The sequence below is a fragment of the Ovis aries genome, chromosome Y (genome assembly GCF_016772045.2).
Source record: "Ovis aries strain OAR_USU_Benz2616 breed Rambouillet chromosome Y, ARS-UI_Ramb_v3.0, whole genome shotgun sequence".
Taxonomy (NCBI): domain Eukaryota; kingdom Metazoa; phylum Chordata; class Mammalia; order Artiodactyla; family Bovidae; genus Ovis; species Ovis aries.
In genome coordinates this window covers 1,157,771-1,174,925 of record NC_082741.1, presented here as the reverse complement: position 1 = coordinate 1,174,925, position 17,155 = coordinate 1,157,771, and the positions used below count along the sequence as shown (strand labels likewise).

The 17,155-nt window shown below is 50.5% G+C and overlaps 1 protein-coding gene across 1 annotated transcript in view; it reads left to right on the top strand.

Annotated features, from left to right (window-relative positions):
- Positions 1 to 17,155, top strand: part of LOC101115005 (dehydrogenase/reductase SDR family member on chromosome X) — a 138,383-nt gene that overhangs the window by 89,630 nt on the left and 31,598 nt on the right. The window contains exon 4 of the mRNA XM_060408593.1: positions 9,403 to 9,504. Within this exon, the coding sequence (XP_060264576.1) occupies positions 9,403 to 9,504 (102 nt within the window). The remainder of the gene's footprint in view (positions 1 to 9,402; positions 9,505 to 17,155) is intronic.

The following is a 17,155-nucleotide window of genomic DNA, read 5'->3' as shown; positions in this document are numbered from 1 at the left end:
CAACACCACAGTTCAAAAGCATCAGTTCTTCGGTGCTCAGCTTTCTTTATGGTCCAACTCTCACATCCATACATGACCACTGGAAAAAGCATAGCCTTGACTAGATTGACCTTAGTTACCAAAGTGGTGTCTCTGCTTTTCAGTATGCTGTCTAGGTTTGTCACAGCTTTCCTTCCAAGGAGCAAGCGTCCCTTAGTACCATGGCTACGGTTACAGTCTGCAGTGATTTTGGAGCCCAGGAAAAGTCCTGAGATACTGCCAGAAGGGAAAATTGCAGGCTAACATCTTTGATGAATACTGTTATTTTTCAGTCGCTCAGTTGTATCTGACTCTTTGCAACCCCATGGATTGCAGCACGCCAGGCCTCCCTGTCCATCACCAACTCCCGGAGCCTGCTCAAACTCAAGTCCATTGAGTCGGTGATGCCATCCAACCATCTCATCCTCTGCCGTCCCCTTCTCCTCCTGCCTTCTGTCTTTCCCAGCATCAGGGTCTTTTCCCATCAAACCTATATTTTCGGTGAGTATAGATGCAAAAATTCTCAACCAGATACTGGCACACTGAATCCAAGAACACATCAAAAAGATGGTACACCACTGCCACGCTGGATTCACGCCAGAGCCGCAGGGACACTTCAACATATGCAAACCAAATCAGATCGTTGATGAGAGAAAGTACAGTCACCGCCTGAAAGCAGAGAGGTGTCTTACTGGGTGGGCATGTTGAGGACGCCGAGCCTGGGAACAGCATCTCGGTAGCTCTGAGAAATCTGCTCCAAGGAGGCGGGAGGGGGAGTCAGGCTGTATACAAGTTTGCAACAAAGGGAGCAGGCGGTCTGAACAGTAAAGATCAGATATCCGGGAAGGAATTGAGCATTGTAGTATGGGAGGATGCAAGCCTCTGGGCTCACTGAATTCACTCCTTTCAAATGCACCTCGGTTGTCTGGGGTCAAACTCATTTCGTTGTTCACCTTAAGGAGAGATAAATGTCTGATTCTGGCATCCTCCCGGCCCTCAGCAATCACTGTTGGGGGAGGAGGCACCTTCTGGATCGCAGCTTTGGGAGCCCTCCCTCACGGAGGCGGCTGTGAGATTTCTCGTTTACTGATCGCGTTCATTGTCTTTTTCATTTGACAACATTCACAGAGGAAAAGAGGAGACTCACAAGGCTGTCTCAAAAAAAAAAAAAGTAATTTCTTTTTTGCTAGTTTATTTGATAAAAGAAAACCAAGGTGAATGAACAGACAGAAAACACTGGCACCCTCCTCCGCAATCGCCGTCATCAAAATGTGAGCAGGTGAAAAGAATTCTTCTGTATTAATCCAAACTCAGGGGGTTCCTGTTCGCAGTAAAAACACAATAAAGACACATTCCCCTCTCCTATCTCCTGTCTCCTGTCTTCCCTGTCTCCCTTCCTGGCTTCCTTTTTTATTTGAAAACAAATGTTCTTTACAATAGAATGGACAGACTTCCCGGGCGGTCCAGTTGCTAAAAATCTGCGCTTCCACTGCAGGTGCTTGGGTTTTATCCCTGGTCAGATAACTAAACTTCTGCAAGCCACGCGGCATGGACAAAATATAAAGTTATATTTTAAAAAAATGGAACAACAGCATTGTAAATCAACTATACCCCAATAAAAATTTTTTAAAAAATCAAAAACAGGACAGTGAGTACCACACACCTTGGGTGTCTCCTGTCTGTTACTGGCGGGACGCATGTAGCCGGAGACAAACTGAACCAGAAACCTCCCTGCTCTTGTGTGTTACTCGCTCAGTCGTGTCCGGCTCTCTGCGACCCCATGGACTGCAGCCCCCCCGGCTCCTCTGTCCCTGGCATTCTCCAGGCAAGAATTCCAGAGTGGGTTGCCATTTCCTTCTCCAGTTCCTGTTCCGGGGTAATGTAGAAACATGAAAACCTTTTATTGAGTCGATGCCAGCTCCAGTTTTTAGGAGATCCGCCTGAGAAGTTTCTACAAGTGCAGCTGTGGTGGACCATAGACACTGTTTCTGAAGGCACGGCATTCTACAGCTCTGCTTGATGCCCAAAGCATTCTTATAAATACTGAGCTATTTAGAGGGCTTCATTCCAGTCTTTTCCCAAGTCGGTTATCACAGCCTGTTGAGTGGAGTTTCCTGTGCTATCCAATAAGTCCTTCTTGGTTATCTAGTGTATTTAATTTAGAGGACGATATATATATTGTTCGCGGGATTCTTGAATGCAGGCGGGAGGACAGAGGGTGAGATGGTCGGATGGCATCACTGAGTCAATGGACATGAGTGTGAGCAAGCTCCGGGAGTTGGTGATGGACAGGGAGGCCTGGCGGGCTGCGGTCCACGGGGTCGCAAAGAGTCGGACTGAACTGAGCTACTGAACAATATTAGCGTGCACGTGTACATCCCGAATCCCCAGTTTATCCCATCTCCACTTTCTCCTTTGGTAAACATAAGTTTGTCTCCCATATCTGTGAGTCTCTTTCTGTATTGAAAATAAGTTCATTTGTATATTAAAAAAAAAAACCCAGATGCCACATATAAATGATATCATATGGTGTTTGTCTGCCTGTCTGTCTGTCTTACTATGATCATGTCTGGGTCCATCCTGCTGTTGCAACCGGCATGATTTCATTCTTTTCATGGCTGTGTAATATTCCACCGCTGGCTTCCCAGGTGGCTCAGTGATAAGAGTCTGCCTGCCCATGCAAAAGATGCAGGTTGGATCCCTGGGTTGAGAAGATCCCCTGGAGTATGAAATGGCACCCCACTCTAGTATTCTGGCCTGGAGAATCCCATGCATAGAATAGCCTGGCGGGCTGCAGTTCATAGGGTCACTAAAGTCAGACACAGCTTAGTGAGTAAACGGAGAAGGCAATGGCACCCCACTCCCGTGTTCTTGCCTGGAGAACCCCATGGACGGAGGAGCCTGGTGGGCTGCAGTCCATGGGGTCGCTGGGAGTCAGACACGACTGAGCGACTGCACTTTCGCTTTTCACTTTCATGCATTGGAGAAGGCAATGGCACCCCACTCCCGTGCTCTTGCCTGGAGAACCCCAGGGACGGAGGAGCCTGGTGGGCTGCAGTCCATGGGGTCGCACACAGTCGGGCACAACTGAGCGACTTCACTTTCACTTTTCACTTTCATGCATTGGAGAAGGAAATGGCAACCCACTGCAGTGTTGCCAGGTTCTCCAGCCTGGAGAACCCCAGGGACGGGGGAGCCTGGTGGGCTGCCGTCTGTGGGGTCGCACAGAGTCGGACACGACTGAAGCGACTCAGCAGCAGCAGCAGCAGCAGCAGCGAGTAAACAGTAGCAGCATCCCCTTTTATTTATGTCCCCCACGTTCTTTGCACGTTCATCTGACGATGGGTTGTTTCACCCTGGCTATTGTGGACAGTGCTGCAAAGGGCTTTGGGGGGCACCTTTCCCTTTGCGTTTTCTCTGGGTAGACACCCAGGAGTGGGATGACAGGGCCATTGGGGTCTCTCTATTTTTAGCTTCTCACGGAACCTCCGTCCTGTTCTCTGTAGTGAATGTGCCCTTGTGTATCCCACCCACAGTGTAGGAGGCCTCCCTTCTCTCCACCCCCCTTCCCGCGTTTCCTCTGTGTTACCTTTTTGAGCATAGCCGTTCTGACAGGTGCGAGGTGATACGTCAAGGCAGTTAAATTTGCATTTCTCCCGTGGTTCCGTATGCAAGCTCACCCAGGGTTGACGGCGGGGCCGTGCTGACTTCATCTGGGTGTTGTCATCCATACACAGTTGGGGGGAACAGATTAAACCTACACTAATTAGGGGCTCTGATCATCTGGGCTGGGCGGAAGCTTCTTTTCGCCCTGCCTTGTAGATGGAAGAAGTAAATAAGATCCCCAGGAGAACCATTTACCTCCTGGGAGTAGGAATTGCTTTTAAAGCTCTTTAAAAATCACTGTTTCCAAGCATGAGTCAGATTGCCTTCTAACTGGCTGCCTTCTGAGTCAGTCCAATATCAGTGTTTTCTCTTTACTTGTGAAGTGCTTTGGGGACATCTGTTACGTGCCTTGGGGTCAGTTAGCGTCAGTCGAGAATGTTCTCCTTTTAATTTCATCTTCCAAATACACTTGGGGGTCAGAAACATTGGAATGGTCTGTAGTCTGAAAGTTGCACAGATGCTAGCAACTTTTACAAAGGTTTTTTTTTTAACCTGTACTGTGGGCTTTTTGGGTGGTGGTGGTTGTTGAGTTGATGAGTCGTGTTTGACTCTCTGTGACCCCATGGGCTGTAGCCCTCCAGGCTCCCCTGTCCTTGGGGTTCTCCAGGCAAGAACACTGCAGTGGGTTGCCATGCCCTCCTCCAGGGGATCTTCCCAACCCAGCGATCGAACCCACGTCTCCTGCATTGGCAGGCAGATTCGTTACCCCTGAGCCACGTGCAAAGCCCACGATGAAATACTATATGCGTGCTCAATCACGCAGTCGTGTCCGACTCTCTGCGACCCCAGTGGGCTGTAGCCGTCCAGGCTCCTCTGTCCATGGGGTTCTCCAGGCAAGGACACTGGCGTGGGCTGCCATTTGGGTGGTGGTGGTCGTGGTTTTATGCTTGAGGTTCTAGGGCTTGAGCTTTACTGTGATGTCTTCCTGAGATGGCTCTGTGGTGAGGGTGAGGAAGTGGGAGCCTTAGAGAAGTGAACTTTCCTGGAGGTTGACGCGTGTGTCCTGACCATATCTCTCTGCAGCCAGGGGTCAGTGTGATTCTGACGACCCGCTCTTTGCTTGATAGGGATAAGCTTGAGGCTTAGGTGGGCACAGAGGGACGGCGTAAGAGGGGTTTTCCCAGGTGGCTCCGTGGTAAAGAACCTGCCTGCCAACGCAGGAGACTCAGGAGACCCACGTTCGATCCCTGGGTCAGGAAGATGCCCTGGGTCAGGAAGATGCCCTGGAGGAGGGCATGGAAACCCACCCCCGTGTTCTTGCCTGGAGAATCCCCTGGACAGAGGAGCCTGGCGGGCTACAGTCCATGAGGTCGCTGCTTGCAGTTGGCACTGTTCTTTTTATCCCAGTGGAAACGTTTGAATTTGCCTTTTCATTCACGGTTTTGTTTTTTCGTCTGTAGTTAGTAATGTGAACTCTCTCTTCCCATTGTGGTGGTTTTTTTTTTTTTCCAGTCTCTGCCCTCCCCCACATTTTTAAAGGCTTTATTGAGTTTCTTACAATGCTCCTTCTGTTTTATGTTTTCGTGTTTTTGGTCGCAAGGCATATGGGATCTTGGCTCCCCAAGCAAGGATCGAACCTGCCCCTTTTGCATTGGAAGGTAAAGTCTTAACCACTGAGCAGCGGTGAAATCTTCTGATGCCATTTCTTGGCAGCTTTTTGTATCAGAAAGATGCACGCGTCATCAAGAGAATCAGTTCAGGCTCCCCTCCACCTGCTGCATTCTAAGTCGGTCAGTTTAGAGGCGGGGTTGTCTGGTTTTTGAAAATAGGAAAGGATTTGATCAAATACCATCTGACACCCTCCCCTGTGTTTTCTGAGTGTCTTTCCTTCATGAATTTTTAAAAATTTATCCCATATTTGTTGGTCTGATTAGTCCTAATTTGCTTGATTAGATCGTATCAGTCAGTCCTTTTCTCGATTAAAGTACTCATTTCCTTGAGATGTTCCTATTTTACTTGTAAATTTAGCCTATTATTCATTCGGTTAGAAATAGACACCTATCATTTTAAAATCTTCTTCCTATCATAGACGCCTCTCTGTTTGTTAATTTGCATTCCCGATCTTGTCAGATGTATCATCCACAGTCTTCTCTGGGTCCTTGTTTTTTGAGTTGTTTTTTTTTTTTGTCTGTCGATTCCTCAGATGCTCAAAGATATACATGGCATTCTCCCAGAACAGTTTTGTTTCTGCCCACCTCTTCCTGCGTTTCTAATGGGTTTTGACAAAGAGGCTGTAATGTTGTGTTGTTCGAAATCTTCTGATGAAGAAATGGCAGCGGAGGATTTCGCTGCTTAACTATAACCATCATCGTAGCTCCAGCATTTTTTATTAATCTTTGTTGGGATATAGTTGTTTCACGATGTTCTGCGAGCTTCTGCTGTGCAGCGAGGTGAGTCAGCCATATGTATACACATAGCGTCCCTTGTTGGCTTCCCTTCCCATTTAGGTCACTAGAGAGCATTCAGCAGAGTCCCCTGAGGTATACGGTAGGTGCTCATTTCCTACCTACCTCACACAGAGTATCAATAGTGTATACGTGTCAGTCCGAATCTCGCAAATTCTTCCCACCTGCACTCCCCACGTGGCTGTCCACACACGTGTTCTCTCCGTCTGTATCACGCCTGCGCGTTGCCTGAACACTGCACCCACAGGTAACGATCCGCGTTGTCCCATGGAAATTTTAGCCCTGAATCACCTCCTCCTTGTCTCAAAAGGGCCAGCCCTGCCTGGTGTTTCCTTGTTAGCCTGCCGCTTTTCAGCCTTTTAAGTTTTAATCCCTGCCTTAAAAAAAACTCCGTCACGACCATACAGAAGAATCCTCCTATTCCCTGCCCTCAACATGGTCTCCCAGTGGGAGGCTACCATCTTGGTTTTGTATCATGACCAGCTGCTTGTCAGTCTCACTCTTTCCTACAGCAGGATCAGACCCTTGGCTTAACTCTGAACTCTTTCCAACTTCACCCCCTACCTGTTATCTGAGTTTCCGGCTTTTTTGCTACCCGGACAACTGGTATACCTTTTGTGTTCCAGTCGCCTGCGAGACACGTGTTCTGTTTCTTGTTCCCTAGGGGTGCCCTGAATATTCTCAGAGCACGGCAGCCTCCATTTCTCTATAATCATGTAGCTAGAAATGAAAGGGTAGGTTAATGGCGCCCCAGGTCAAGAGAAAAATGTCAGCTACGGGGCTTCCTGGTGGTCCAGTGGTTAAGACTCTGAGCGTCCAATGCAGGAGGCTCGGGTTCAGTCCCTGGTCGGGGAGGTACATGCCCCATGCCCGCAACTGAAAGATCCTGCATGCCGCAAGTAAGACCCATGGTAACCAAATAAATAATTGGAGAAGGAAATGGCAACCCACTCCAGTCTCCTTGTCTGGAGAATCCCCATGGACACAGGAGCCTGGTGGGCTACAGTCCACAGGGTCGCAGAGAGTCGGACACAACAGAGCAAGTTCACTTTCACTTTCAACCAAACAGAAGGCAGAAATCTTGTTTCCCTGGTACCCGCTGTCTCCTCCTCCCCGAGAAGAGCCGTGCCGGGTCAGCTACTACAGCCCCTCTCACCGTGTGCGCTGTTGCAGATACGCAGCCCCTAGTTGCATGTGAGGTGAACCCCTAACACACGTGAGTGCCTTGCCCCCCCCCCCCCCGTGGTCAGTCCTGGTGCCTCTGCTGGACGGGAGTCAGGGGTTACACTGTGTCTTCTGTGCCGCTCTTCTCAAAGATGGAGCTCTTCACGCAGTCTGGTCTGCGAGGGGCAGTCTGCCCTCCCCAGCAGCAGGACTTGATTTAGGGGCTCCTTTTCCTCACTGGAAAAGGCCCCAGTGCTGGGAAGGATTGAAGGCAGGAGGAGAAGGGGACGGCAGAGGATGAGATGGTTGGATGGCGACTCGATGGACGTGAGTACAAGCAAGCTCCGGGAGACAGTGAAGGACAGGGAGGCCTGGCGTGCTGCAGCCCGTGGGGTCGCAAAGAGTTGGACATGACTAAGCGGCTGAACAACAGATCCCCCATGCAGTATCACCCCCCGCTTCCACTGATGCTGTTGTGGAGGTGAGAGACAGGGGCAGCTCCTGAGTGGACGTGGAAACTGGTGCTGATGACGAGACTGGGCTAATTTCTGGGGTCCAGTGGTTAGGACTTAGCGCATTCACTGCCAGGGCCCTCCTTCCATTCCTGGGTGAGGAACTAAGATCTTGCAAGCTGTGCGGCACAGCTATAAAAAATGAAAAAATTCAAACCAGTGGATAGAAAGAAAGCAAGAGGCAGTGACCCGCTCACAAGGCAATGCTCTCAACACGAAGCGTCAGCCCCCGTGTTGCTTGTCAATTATGGTCCTTTTGGGGCTTCCCACGGGGCGCTAGTGGTAAAGAACCTGCCTGCCAGGGGCAAGCAGACTCAGGAGACTTGAGTTCGATCCCCGAGTCAGGAAGATCCCCCTGGGGAGGGCTTGGCACCGCGCTCCAGTACTCTTGCCTGGAGAATCCCATGGACGGAGGAGCCTGGCGGGCCGCAGTCCATGGGGTTGCAGAGAGTTGGACAGGACTGGAAGCTGAGTGTGTGGGTCCACGCATCCTTTTTTCACCAATGGTTGTAGTTATTAGCAATCGTGTGGGTTTCCCTCTTTTTTTAAAAAAAAAACATTCTTGGGAGTGTTTCAGGGGGGAAATTAGAAACAGCGTGTTGGGAATTCCTGTGCAGATGGCACCGACTTCTAGAGCAGAAATTCCCAACTCCCTGCGGCAAAGCTCCATCTTCCCCAATCTGCCACAACCTGCTGCCATTGAGAACAGAATCAAAAGAGCAAAAAAATTAACAACAACAAAATATGCATTTAAGAAACATGCAAGGGACTTCTGCTTTCCAATGCAGGGGGTATGGGTTTCATCCCTGGTTGAGGAGGTAAGAGCCCACGGGCCTCTTGGCCAAAAAGCCAAAAGCATAAAACCGAAACAGTATTGTAACAAAGTCATTAAAGGCTTTAAAAGATGGCCCACATTTTAAAAAAATGTTAAAAAGAAACATGTAAAAGGTAAGTGCCTAATGTTGCTTTTTTTTTTTTTTAAACCCCTGGGCTCAGCCGACATACAACAACGATTGATTTTTATTTATTCTTTTTAAATTTCTAAATGCATACAATAAAGAGTCTGCCTGCAATGCAGGAGATGTATCCTGCTCTTTGTGACCCCATGGACTGTAGCTCACCAGGCTTCTCTGCCCATGGGGATTCTCCAGGCAAGAATACTGGAGTGGGTTGATATTCCTTTCTCCAGGGGACCTTCCGGACCCAGGCATCGAACCGGGGTCTCCGGGAGAATCCCCATGGACCGAGGAAGCCTGGGGGGCTACAGTCCACGGGGTCGCAAAGAGCAGGACACGACTGAGCGACTAACACTTTGACTTTCCAAAAATGCATCCTCACCTTCCCAGTGTGTCTTCCGGGGAGGGGCCACCCACGATTCGCAGGATGGTGACCGTGCTGAGTAACTGATCCTGGACTACGCCCGCCCCTTACGCACGCTCCCTTTGTTATTTTCTTGTTTTAGGGAAAGCATTGAAAACGCGCCCTCCCTTGTTCTCATGGGCCGGGTGACTTGGCACACACAGCTTCCTCTGTCTGTACTCAAGAGTGTCCTAACATGTCCCTTCCGAGTGAACGCTGATGGACTGTAGCGCGCGCGGTGCATTGAAAGCTCACCTCGCTTCTTTGTCTTCCTCCAGTGGAGTTTCTGTATTGCGACCTGGCGTCCATGAGGTCTATCCGGGAGTTCGTCCAGACATTCAAAATGAAGAAGCTGCCCCTCCACGTCCTGGTGAATAACGGTGAGTGATGCAAGGCTGTACTTCGCGTCTGCACCTCTGACTCTTCCCTGAACTAGCTTCATCAGCACCGTTTTTATAGAGCCCATATATATGTGTTCACATATGATGTTTATTTCACTCCTTCAGACTCCTTTTACTCTGTGTAACAGACTCTAGGTCCGTCCACATCCCCACAGTGAGTCCGTTTCATCCCTTTTCGTGACTGAGTGGCATGCCTCCAGTTCTTCACTCTGAGTAAGAGGCTGATGATCTAGAGGGTGGAATGGCGTGCGGTGGGGGGAGGCTCAGGAGGGCTGTATGTATAATTATGGCTGGTTCGTGGTGTTTACAGAAAAAAAGCAACATCGTAAACTAATTTTCCTGCAAGTAAACCATAGATGTTTTTGCCAACAAAGGTCCGTCTAGTCGAAGCTATGGTTTTTCCAGTAGTCATGTATGAATATGAGAGTTGGACTATAAAGAGAGCTGAGCTCAGGAGAATGGATGCTTTTGACCTGTGGTGTTGGAGAAGACTATTGAGAGTCCCTTGGACTGCAAGGAGATCCAACCAGTTAATCTTAAAGGAAATCAGTCCTGAATATTCACTGGAAGGACTGATGCTGAAGCTGAAGCTGCAATCCTTTGGCCTCCTGATGGGAAGAACGGACTCATTGGAAAAGACCCTGATGCTGGGAAAGATTGAAGGCGGGAAGAGAAGGGGACGACAGAGGCTGAGATGGTTGGATGGCATCGCCGACTCAATGGACATGAGTTTGAGCAAGCTCTGGGGGTTGGTGATGGACAGGGAAGCCTGCTGTGGTGAAGTCCATGGGGTCGAAAAGAACCAGGAATGACTGAGCAACTGAACTGAAACAATAAATTGAAAAAATAATGGTGAGGTCTGGTGAACTCCAGAGGTTAATTCAGGCACAGACAGGAGCTCTGGAAGTCCTTGGGGAAAGCGGGATTACCATGGAAATAGAGTTTCAGTTTATTGCCGAAGCTGGGTTCCACTGATGTGTTTGGGCATCACTATCAGGATAGTCAATTTTAGGGTGTTGCTTTAAAATGATGTGAAGTGTGCTGAGTGCTTCCCTGGTGGCTCAGACGGTAAAGAATCTGCATTCCATGCAGGAGACGTGGGTTCGGTCCCTGGGTTGGGAAGATCCCCTGGAGAAGGAAATGGCAACTCACTCCAGTGTTCTTGCCTGGAAAATCCCACAGACAGTCATGTCTGACTCTCTGCGACCCTGTGGACTGCAGCACGCCAGGCTCCCCTGTCTTCCTCTACCTTACTTCCTTTCTCCCCTAGGATCGTGGTGATGGAGTATGACCCTTTTAATGTGTTCCTGGATTCTGTTCACTACAATTTTGTGGAGGAATTTTGCATTGCAGTTCATCAGTGACACTGGACTCTCATTTTCTTTTTCTGTGAAGTCTTTGTCCGGTTTTGGTATCAGAGTGAGGGTGGCCTCGTAGAATGAGTTTGGAAGGGTTCCCTCTTTCCCTTTTAAATATAGCAGTGTGTGCATGTCCACCCCAAACTTCCTAACTATCCTTTCCCCACATCCTTCCCCCCAGTAACCATACGTTTTTTCTCTAAGCCCGTGTGTATGTGTGTGTGTGTGTGTGTGTGTGTGTTAGCTGGTCAGTCGTGTCTGACTCTTTGTGACCCCATGGACTGCAGCCCACCAGGCTCCTCTGTCCAGGGAATTCTCCAGGCAAGAGTACTGGAGTGGGTTGCCATTTCCTTCTCTATGCCTGTGAGTCTATTTCTGTTTCACGACTAAGTTCAATTGTACGGTTTCTTTCTAGACTGTGCATATAAGTGATATCGTATGATGCTTCTCCTCCTCTGTCTGACTAACTTCACCCGGTGTGGCAATCTGGAGGTTCATGCTTGTTGCTACCAATGGCATTCTTACATCCTTTTTTCATGGCCGAGTAATACTCCATTGCAATACGTACCACGTGTCATTTATCTGTTTCTCTGTCGATGGACATTCAGGTCCAACCACAACTCGAAAGGGGACGATACTGGGAATATTCTGAGTCAGCAGCTGCAAACCCACTTCCTGATTCCACGAGTTCTCAGACCAAGGCCCTGTCCATGGTACTGATGGTGTTCAGAAGAGCCTGCTGAATTTACCAAAGCTGTGTGCCCGGGACCCTTCTCTGGGATAGTAACTCCTCCTCTCAAGGTGATTGGCTCAAAGGAGTTGGATTCAGACTCCCCAGGTGCTCTAGTGGTTAACAATCACCCCCCCCCCCCCCCCGCCACCCCCAACCCAGTGCTGAGCACAGAGGTTTGATCCCTGGTCTGGGAAAAGTTTCGCATGCCCTGGAGCAACTAAGCGTGTGTGCTCCCAGTACTGAAGCGCTTACACCCTCGAGCCTGTGATGCGCAATGATACCCCTGAGCACTGCAGCTAGAGAGGAACCCCCGCTCACTGTAGCTAGAGAAAGCCAAGCAGCGGCAAAAACCCTGTGCAGCGAAAAATAAATAAATGAAATTAAAACAGGGCGGGGGGTGGGGTCTTGGATTCATAGGACCAACTCCTGTTAAAACCATCCCAGGCATCAGCTCTCATGGAGAACACCCCCCTAGCTGCATCCCACAGGAAAGCTGTCTGAGGATCATGGCTAGCTAGAGGTCCTCGCTAGCTTTGCATTTTTAAAATTTATGTATTTGTCTGTATCACCATTCTGGATGGAGATCACTTTTCCAGTCTTTCTCGAGTTTGCTACAGTGTTGCTTCTGCAGTATCCGTCAGAGGAGAGTTCCATGTTCTAAAGAAAGCAGTTATGTTCTGTAGCTGTAAACTATGTCCATGAAGGTGGTAGAGTGAAAGTCGCTCAGTCATGTCCAACTCTTTGTGACCCCCATGGACATACCCTGCTGGGTATGTGACCCCCCCCATACAGTCCGTGGAATTCTCCAGGCCAGAATACTCGAGTGGGAAACCTTTCCCTTCTCCAGGGGAATCTTCCCGACCCAGGGATTGAACCCTGGTCTCTGGCATTGCAGGCAGATTTTTTACCAGCTGAGCTACCAGGGAAGCCCAAGAATACTGCAGTGGGTAGCCTTTCCCTTCTCCAGGGGAATCTTTCCAACCCAGGGATCGAACCCAGGTCTCCTGCATTGCAGGCGGATTCTTTACCAGCTGAGCCACCAGGAAGCCCACTGGAGTGGGTAGCCTTTCCCTTCTCCAGGCGGTAGCCTTTCCCTTCTCCAGGGGAATCTTTCCAACCCAGGGATCAAACCCAGGTCTCCTGCATTGCAGGCGGATTCTTTACCAGCTGAGCCACCAGGGAAGCCCACACTGACAGGAAAGTCCCTAAAATTTATGATTAAAGAGAGCAATCAGGATTTTGCAGGTGTTTGGCATTCCAGTCAGGGAATATTTGTGCATGGGTTAGCATGGCACAAATGGGACGAGACCGCCTCTCTCCGCCGGTGGGGGAACTCGTGATCACAGCTGGGGCTTCGTCCACCCCGAGAATGATTAATAGTGGATGTCCTGCAGAGCCGGCTGATATTGATCATTTATTCCCATCCAAATTTGATGTTTCCCATTCCCGTGCCAGAACTTGGACAGGTTTGTGTTCACAGCTCAGAATTTATGGTTTGTCCTTGCAGGAATACTTCCCATCACTCTCCTAGATGAATCTCCCAACATCAAGGATTACTAAAAAGTGTCTGTTCCCTGCGCCAAATAAATGTGTCAGTGGTAGCCCTGAGAAAGAACAAAGATGGCTTGTCTGGCCAGATACACGTTAACACAGTTTTCACTGTAGATCTTCATTAGTTGAGGGACGCATGGCATAAATCAGCTCGCGGACCAAGGACCGCTAGCGCTGGCCTTCCGGGCAGTGGCCATGGGGGCCTTGGTGTCCAGAGCACTCAGGAAAGCGGGGACTGGGGTCTGATTCTTGGGCAGCAGGTGCCCAAGTGTTGTCGTTGTTCGTGTCCGACTCTGTGCGACCCCATGGACTGCAGCATGTAAGGCTTCCCTGTCCTTCACCACCTCCCAGAGCTTGCTCAAACTCCACTGAGTCGGTGACGCCATCCAGCCATCTCATCCTCTGTCGTCCCCTGCTCCTCCCGCCTTCAATCTTTCCCAGTGGCAGGGTCTTTTCCAATGAGTCGGCTCCTCTCATCAGGTGGCCAAAGGACGGGAGCTTCAGCATCAGTCCTTCCAGTGAATACTCAGGACTGATTTCTTTCAGGATGGACCGGTTGGATCTTTCAGCTCTGGTAGTCATCATTCTATTCTCTCCATCTGTGAGTTTGTTTTGTAAATAGGTGTATTTGCACCGCGTTCTTAGATTCCGTGTGTAACTGATAACACATGATACTTGTCTTCCTCTGTCTGACTTACTTCACTTAACACGATAATCTCCAGCTCCGTCCGTGTTGCTCCAAAAGGCATCATGCCATTCTTTTTCATGGCTGAGTAATATTCCATTGTATATACGTACCAGCCTTCTTTACCCATTTTCCTGCAGCGTTTAGGTTGCACCCACGTCTCGGCTCTTGCACATTTTACAATGCAAAAGCCGTTCAGAGAGCTGGGTGTTTCCGATCCCGCCGACCCAAGGCGTCCTGGGTGTACATACATCAGAGGCTGGGAGGTGCTTCCAGCCAAGAATAGCTGCTTGTTGGAGAAGCATGTCGGCCCTGCTCTTGGGGCATGGGGCAGGCACGGTGGGTCTTCCCTCTGTGCTGACCGGCAGATGATGTTATGGGGAGCACGGTGGACGCAGTGAGCTGTGGACCCGTCCACACGGCACTCTGGTTAATGATTTCCCCATTGACTTACGGTAGATTCTGGACACCGTCGTTTGCTCTTTGAATGTCTACATTTTCCCTGGTCTGTGGTGAGACCGTGTGTCCACTACCCCCCAACCCTGGGGCCACTCAGCCCCCCACCCCGGGGTCACTCAGCCCCCACCCCCTGGGTCCTGCTCGCATGATGAGGATCTGGGGTCAAAGTCACCCCAACCCTGGTCCTGAGTCGAATCACATGCTTTCTCTCCACTTATAGCGTTTGTGTGTGTGTGTGTGTGTGTGTGTGTGTGTGTGTGTGTGTGTGTGTGTGTGAAGTCGCTCAGTCGTGTCCGACTCTGTGTGACCCCACGGACTGTAGCCCGCCAGGCTCCTCTGTCCATGGGAATCTCCAGGCAAGGATACTGGAGTGGGCTGCCATTTCCTTCTCCAGGGGATCTTCCTGACCCAGGGATCAAACCCGCGTCTTTTCTGTCTCCTGCATCGGCAGGCGGGTTCCTTACTACTGAACTGAACCACCTGGAAAGCCAGACAGCAGCTCACTTAATCACGGGTTTAGTCATGAGTGGGGACCCTGGGAGTTCTAGGCCCAGCATCCAGGGCGCTGCCATCCGCACCTGGCTCCCCCAGTGGATGAATCCCCAGATGATCTGACGCGTCTGGAACGTGGTGGGGCGTGAGGCTGTAGACACGCCAGCGATGCCTGGGCCACTGCTGTAAAAATATATTTCCGCTCACAATGCTCTTGCCCAGGGCTTGCTCAGATGACCCTTGAATATTTCCCAGGTCACCTTGAACTCCCCCTGTGCCTGGAGCCTCCTCGCGGTCGACTGGAGTCAGAGAGTTGCCGCTTGAATCTGTCAGCAGAGCTTGTGTGTGGAGACCATCCGAGCTGGCACACCCCTCGGGCTGCACGGGAGCTGTCCTCTCTGTGATCGCTGGGAAACACATAATCCGAACGGACTGAGTGTATAGGTCCACCCTTAAGGAGGTGGCTCAGGGGGGTGTCCTTCAGCTCAGATCTCCATGCACCTGACCGCAAGTGCCCCAACCAAAAAAAAATTAAAAGAACACGAAAGAGTCCAGTGGGTCTGTCCAGTGGCGTTAGCTCCAGAGCCCGTCAGCTGGGCCCAGGTCTGGCTGACCACACTCTCCTGGGTGGTTTCTCTGCTGCCAGTGTCCAAGAAATCAAAGACCATTTTCCCCTCACCTTGGTGAACAGGGATGGAACCCAGACGCCTTGCAATGCAACCGTGGACTCCTAACCTTACTGGACCACGATGGAACTCCCCCAAAAGCATCTTGAAGATGTGAGAAGCAGCACCAGCTTTTGTATAACCTGGTGCTCAACTCCGCAGGCTGAGGCCCTGGAGACACCTTCAAATTCGACCCTCAGTTCCTGCTGACCCCCACGTCCCCTTCCAGCGCCCCTGTTCCACGAGGTGGCGTGTTTTCCAGTGGATGCTGATACAGTGAAGGGCTTCCCTGGTGGTTCCGTGGTCAAGAATCCAGCTGCCAAGCAGGAGATTGCAGGTTCGATCCCTGGGTCGGGAAGATCCCCTGGAGGAGGAAATGGCAAACCCACTCCAGAATTCTTGTCTGGAGAATCCCCTGGACAGAGGAGCTTGGCGGGCTGCAATCCATGGGGTCACAAGGAGTCAGACGTGAATGAGTGGCTAAGCACAGCACAGCGGGTTCGTAAATAGCTGCTTTCTTGTTAACGATCATCTTTTACGAGGTACAATGCCTGTACAATGTTATCTGTTGCACATGTACAGGATGAAAGGGAAACGGGTGGTCGCTCAACTGTGTCCGACTCTTTCGGACCCCATGGACTGTAGCCCACCAGGCTCCTCTGTCCATGGGATCCCCCAGGCAAGAATTACTGGGGCGGGTTGCCATTTCCTCCTCCAGGGGAATCTTCCTGACCCAGGGATTGTACCCGGGTGTCCTGCATTGCAGGCCGACTCTTTACCAGCTGAGCCACAACGCAGACGGTAGTGATTCACAATCGGTAAACGTGGAGTCCGGGGACAGTCATTATAAAATGTTGGCTGTGTCCCCTGTACTGTAAAATACATCCGTGTACTTTATTTTAAACTAATGTGAAATGAAGTGAAAGTCGCTCAGGTGTGTCCGACTCTCTGCGACCCCATGGACTATACCGTCCATGGAGTTCTCCCGGCCAGAAGACTGGAGTGGCTAGCCTGTCCCTTCTCCAGGGAGATCTTTGCAACCCAGCGGTTGAACCCAGGTCTCTGGCCTTGCAGGCGGATTCTTTACCAGCTGAGCCACAAGGGAAGCCCAAGAATACTGGAGTGGGTAGCCTGTCCCGTCTCCAGCGGATTTTCCCCACTCAGGAACTAAACTGGGGTCTCCTGCGTTGCAGGCGGATTGTTTACCAGCTGAGCCACCAGGGAAGTTTCGAGTAACACACAGTGGTTTGGACCTCTTCACCCTCTCCCCCATCTTGCCCGCAGCCCTCCCTTCTCTTCTGCTGATCTCACCGCCAGTCTGCCCCTCCTACGTCCGAGTCTGCTTCTTTGTCGTTATATTCACTAGTCTGTGCTATCTTTACGGCTCCACGTACGAGTGATCTGACGCAGCGTCTTATCTTTCTCTGACTTGTTCCTGGTAGCATAATGCCCTCCAAGTCCATCTGTGTTGCAGCAACTGGGATGAGTTCATCCGTTTTTATGACTGAGTGATATTCCGTTTGACTGAGTAATATTCCACGGGCTGTAAAGAATCCGCCTGCAATGCGGGAGACCTGGGTTCGATCCCTGTGTCGGGAAGATCCCCTGGAGAAGGCAAGGGGCTCCCCACTCCGGTATTCTGGCCTGGAGAATCTCATGGACGGCATAGCCCACGGGGTCGCAGAGA